General features: G+C 37.7%; 1 protein-coding gene across 1 annotated transcript; it reads left to right on the top strand.

Annotated features, from left to right (window-relative positions):
- The first annotated feature begins 1,758 nt into the window (after positions 1-1,758).
- On the top strand, positions 1,759-3,017 carry LOC18039968 (probable F-box protein At2g36090). The gene has a single exon (XM_006430185.2). The coding sequence runs from the start codon at positions 1,854-1,856 to the stop codon at positions 2,877-2,879; it is 1,026 nt and encodes a 341-aa protein (XP_006430248.1). The 5' UTR covers positions 1,759-1,853; the 3' UTR covers positions 2,880-3,017.
- Positions 3,018-6,000: the final 2,983 nt, after the last annotated feature.

Raw genomic sequence — 6,000 nt, forward strand, 5'->3', positions numbered from 1 at the left:
TACGTAAACGGCCGGTGGAATGTTCTTCAAAGTTGAGAAGATCGAGATGAATTGTCATGAGCTATATAACTAATGCAAGCTGGAAGGCTAATGGGCTACCGGCCAACTGGTGACACCATGTTCCCAATTTTTAAAATTGGATGCGGGTGGGGATTTAATTTTAACGAAGTAGATTTCTTTTTTTTCTTTTTTCTTTTTAAATATTTGTGATGCTAAAAATTTAATTTTTATCATAATTAATTAATTTAAGCTGTCACAATCAATTTTTAATCATAAAAATTGTTTAAAATATACATATCGATATTTTAAAAAGTATTCTAACTTCTATTTGTTTCCTTTAATGGATTGGAGTTTACCCTTTAATTTTTTCTCAAGTCAACGTCTAGTGCATCACATCATGTTTCCATTATATTCATACATATTGAGAATTAGCCAATTAAGAAAACATTATCATTTTTAACTTTACTTCAATTTGTCATCCACTCGAATGACTAAATAAACTTATAGAAATACTCTCATGTCATATTAATTTGTGTGAAAAATAGTCATTCTACCTTTACTCAACAAGTAAATGCACGTGAATCATCTTTGACCTCGCTCTATTAAGATAATTTAACTAAGTGATTGAATAATGAAGTCATATTTTGCAAAATTTTTGTTTTTGTTTTATTACCATGAATCAATGAGTAAGCAAGCTTTTTGAACCGCACTGATTAGCACCCAAATTTTATCTAAATTAACTCAAATTTTCGCCAAATTACCTAGGTCACTTTCAATTTCAAATTCTTTCAGAATACCCTCCTTATACAATCCAAATTCTATTCGAAATTAGTCTTCACAACAACAATGACGACGATAATAATAAAATTTTATTAAGATGTTCACAAATTATAAATATAGTGAAAGTGTTACCTATAGATTCTTAATATTATTTTCTTTCTCAAAGGGAATTTCATTTTTTCTTTTCACTTGACAAAGTTAAAAAGTTCTTACAATCACTTGAAGATTTGACAAACACAAGAGTGGAAGGTAAAAGTTACTTGGCTTGAAGATTAAAAAAAAAAAATTAAATATTGCGACAGAGAAGGTTAAAAATTTTTTAATGCAGTAAAGAGTCCCTCCGGTACAGATTAGTAAATTTGAATCCATATAAAATTTAATATTTTTTTTAAGTTAAAACTTTTTATAATTTACAATCAAAATTTTCAATATAAAAATAAATAACAAAACAGTAGAATCATGTGAACTAATGAATTATTTTTTTTACTATAATTTATATTAGATATATCTTAAAGACGCCCTTAAATCAACTTATCTTAATCTCATATATTTTTATCTGAGAACAACTTATCATAATCTTATAAATAAATAGATACAAAAAACATATCACTAGCATTGAATAATCTGAAATTTTAAAAGTACATAAAAAAATGCATTTTTTTATACTTTTCCGAGAAATCCCACCGTCCTGGAACCGTTTTAGATTTCTCTCTCATGTGCAAACAATGACGCAACGCGATAAAGACAGCCTGGAATTTTGTTTTTAACGTGCAATTTGATGAATAATAATGTATTAAGGTAAATACACACTTAATAATATCCACATAAATTATATGGGTCATTATTTGTGTGGTTGTTGTTGAGTGTTTATAATAAATTTTGGTGGTAAGTGGTAAGCGTAACAAATTTTGGTGAGGTGGAATGGCAATCTCGTTATATAAGGGAACACCGAGTGTCATTTACGTAGAGCGACGCCTTTAAAAGTCGCAACTCCGAATCTTCTCATTAAGAATCTCGGAGAGCTTTTACATTTCCTCTCACTCATACCCATCCCATAAAATAATCGAACGGATATGGATTCTCCGTCGGTGGCCGACACCACCAGCAGCTCAATCTGGACCGTCCATCCTGATATCATGGAAACTCATGTCTTCAAACATTTAGACGCCTCTGCCCTCGCCTCCGCCTCCTGCGCCTCCTCTCAGCTCTACGCCCTCGCTTCCGACGAAACTCTCTGGACAGACATTAGCAACTCGACGTGGCCCTCCACCAACACTCCAGGCATCCGCCAGCTCATCTCGTCGTTCCCCAAGGGGACCCGCTCCTTCTTCTCCGACTCCTTCACCAACCCCGACGTCAGCATCACAACCCCTTCCTCCTCTCCGGTCAATCTCGATTGTCCCTCACGATTAATCTCAGCCGTTGATATTTTCTACCAGCAACGGCACGTATTCGGTAAAGTCGTCGAAACTGAGCCATTGAATTTCGATAGCTCTCCGTTCAGGATCGACGTACTTGATCCGAAAGATTCGGTGCCCACCCGGATACCTCACCCGGTGGACGAGCAGATGATGTGCGAATTTGGGGAGCGTTTCACGTTGAGCTGGATTTTGATAGATCCGATCAGACGGCGGGCGATGAATTTATCGAGTTACAAGCCGGTGATTGTAGAACGCCGCTGGATGTCTACAGAAGAAGTCCACATGCGCTACGCTTGGATCTTCTGTGCGGGGCCCGGAGAGGAGGGGTCGGCGACGGAGTACGTCAAATTTGGGATTTCAGTCACGTGGGAGGGGTGTCAGAGCGGCGAGATGCACGTGAGCAAGGTGAGCTTGGATCTGGAGGACATGTATGGAAATCAATTGACGGGGAGGGAAAGTTTGGCAATTATACAGAAGGGGTTGGCGAGTAGAAGGGGGAAAGTGAAAGGGAGGGAGTCGGAAGGAAAACGAAGGTACGAAGAGTACATGGAAATGAGGAGGGAAAGGATATTGAGCGAGGTTAGCAAACAACCGGAGAGAGTAGACAAGCTGCGTGTGGCTTTTTTTCTATTCATGTTTGCTTCTCTCGGATTATTGCTTTTCAGAAGACTTTTTTAATCTTCTTCTCTAGATTTTTATTTTTATTTTAACTTAAATCTCCTCCGGTTCAATGTAACTGTTGCCAGGGGTAATCCAAATCCCTCCTTTATTTCACATGTACAGAGAGAATTACTTAGAAAGTATGTTCGGTCTCCTCCTTTTGTCTCATCATTTTCTTTTCCGTTCGCATGTTAATTCATGTTGTTACGGTCACCGGCCGACCACCAGGTCTCCCCGGTTAACTGAAATTTTGGGAGCATTGAAATCGCAGTCGCTTGAGCTTAAGTAATGCGCGCGTCAATATCTGAAAGAGAGAATTTCGGATTGACACGTGTGGGTTGCGCGCCAATTGTTACTTTATAGTTATCAGAAGCAACAGTCGCTGGCGATAAGGATGACCGACATTCATATTGAAAAAAAGAGTCACTGGACACGCCCCTTTTTTGCTCAAAACAGTTGTAGTAGTATCGTACGCAAATTCGACTTCCTAATTTTAGGTCCGGCTATTTTGCAAGAGGGGTACGTAACGTAACCCCATTTCTTTTTGTCCATTTGTTTCGTCATCGGTTGGATTCAAAGCCACTTGATCCAATTACTGCAATTGGAAAAAAAAACACTCAAAATGTTTCGTCAACTAGTCTTTTTAGCAAGTTGGTGTGGAGCACAGGGACATAGTACGTCTAATCACTCGGACCTTTATTTGACAGGTTTGACGAGTTTTGTAGTGAAAATCTAAAGATTAGATTAGATGCGATGAGATTCATAATATTTAAAATAAAAAATTTGTTAGACCCATCAAATTTGCCAAATGACATGATACAAATATTTGTCCACGTTTTTGGATTTTTGACTGGTGCTACTTTATTACCAACATCGGTGATATATTTCTATTGATCAATCACCGCCGGCGGATTTGAAATTGGGCGTTGTACTGCGGCAATTTTCTCTCTTGTGTGTTCTTTAAGCATGACGAGTGGAAGATAACAACTTGAATTTCAAACTGGGTTTGTTGATATATTCGATTTTGGTGAGTTCTCGAGAGCAGAAAAAAGAGACCGATGATTCACTCTCCACTGGCAGGTAATTCAAAATCTCCTCAACCCCACACCAACTTTTGTTGCCCCGCCGATTTTGCATTAAGCCGGTTTGTCTTCCAGTGTATACCAACTCTTTATTTTATTATTTACCAGCCAAGCCGGTCAGCTCTAACCAAACCGATAAGAGTAAACAGACGGCCCGAATGACCGTTAAACCGAGATCACCAAAGTTGGTCAATTTACTTGAATGTCCAGATATATTATCTTTAAGACGAAAATGCCCAGAAATAATAAAATCCCTATATAACAAAATTTTGTTCTCATCTAAATATATAGAAAAAAAAAAAAAAAAAAAAACATCCTCCTCACTCGACGGCGGCAAGCATCTCGGGAAGATCTGAAAATGCAATCTGCTCAGCAACAAGACTTGAAGCATTTCCTTTTTAGTTTACTTAAACTGTCGAAAACTCGTCTTCTCTCAGTTTATAAATTGTACAAGCATGGTCCTTTGCTTCCTTTTTATTTATTATTATTATTATTTTTTGCTTTCAGTTTTCTGCTTTGGCATTTGGTTTTTCGTTCTTGGTGTCAAATCGGCACTTGGGTTGCACTTGAGTTTCGTATAAAAAGCCATTGATTTGTACAGCTTAAAGATGAGGAATTGAGTGGTGAACGGAGAATGAAGTTTTGGCCTTTCTGATGCCGATTGCTTCCATAAACAAGAACAAGACGAGATGAACATGAGATGGGACGTTGATGATTTGGGAACAATTAACCCACTGTAAAGATGGCCAATGGGCTGGGCGTTATGCGGCGCGACACGACACGATTACGTTTCGATAGGGCACGCGGTACAATATGGCACGCACGGGGGCCGGGCCTGGCCTAAAAGTTTAGGTACGCGGACCTTAAAATCACGGCACATGAAAAGACACGTAATAAGTACACTTTATTTGTGGGCTAACACGCGGCCCGTAATCATTAATAACACGTGGGCTAAAGTATATCAAAATAAAATTTTTTAAGTGCATGTTTGGGTTAGCTTAATTAAGTTCTTTTTGGCTTTTAGAATTAAAAATTATCTTTTGAGACTATTTGGATGTCAAACCAAAAGTCATTTTTTTAATCTAAAAAGTCTTTTGAGAGAATGCAGGATTTTTTGCTTTTGCCAAAAGAACTTTTGAGAAGTTATTTTCTCATTTATTACACTTTTCATAATTCTTAAACTAATATTAAATTAACAAAGGGACAACAAAAATTATATTCATATCCAAACCTTTAAACCCTATTTCTTACGTATTTTTCTTGCTTTGCCTCTTCGTTGTTCAAACAAAAAAAAAAAAAAACAACATAAGGAGCAAAATCACCACACCAATCTTCTTTTAAGTAAGAAATTTTTTTTGTAATCTCAAGCTTTAATTTGCATCTTATTTTTAAATTTTTAATATGTATATATACACGGAAATCTCATGCTTTGATTCTTTATATATTCGGTTATGCTTTATTACAGATGATGAAAAATCATCAACTAACATTAATGTTGATGAAAATGAAGCAAGTGAAATGGGAGTGGTTCGTCAAAATATTGCTAGGGAACTAATTAGGGGTGGGCAAAATACCCGACCCGACCCGACCCGAAAAAAATCGGGTTCGGGTCGGTTCGGGTTGTTATTGAAACTTGAACGGGTGAAAAATTACAAACCTGATCGGGTTGATTCGAATACCCGATCGGGTCGCCCCAAAAAAAAATCACTAAACTTAAACACATTACACACACACACACACCAGACACCACACACACGAGCACACACAAAGTCACAACTCAAAACACAATTGGCTAAAAAAACAATTGACAAATAAAAAAAAATCAAATTATAACCCACAAACATATCTCACTGCAGTCACAGATCACAGCCTCACAGCATCATCCTCACACTCACGACTTCACACACACACACACACACTTCGCAAAAGCCAAAAGCAAAGCGGCAGCCGGCAACAAACGCAGAGAAGAGAATAGAGGAAGCGCACGCAGCCACCTAACCCGCGGCCGGATCTACTACTTCGTGACATCTGTAGCTACCGGATCTGCTACAGCTGAA

The sequence above is a fragment of the Citrus clementina genome, unplaced genomic scaffold, assembly GCF_000493195.1.
Source record: "Citrus clementina cultivar Clemenules unplaced genomic scaffold, Citrus_clementina_v1.0 scaffold_6, whole genome shotgun sequence".
Taxonomy (NCBI): domain Eukaryota; kingdom Viridiplantae; phylum Streptophyta; class Magnoliopsida; order Sapindales; family Rutaceae; genus Citrus; species Citrus x clementina.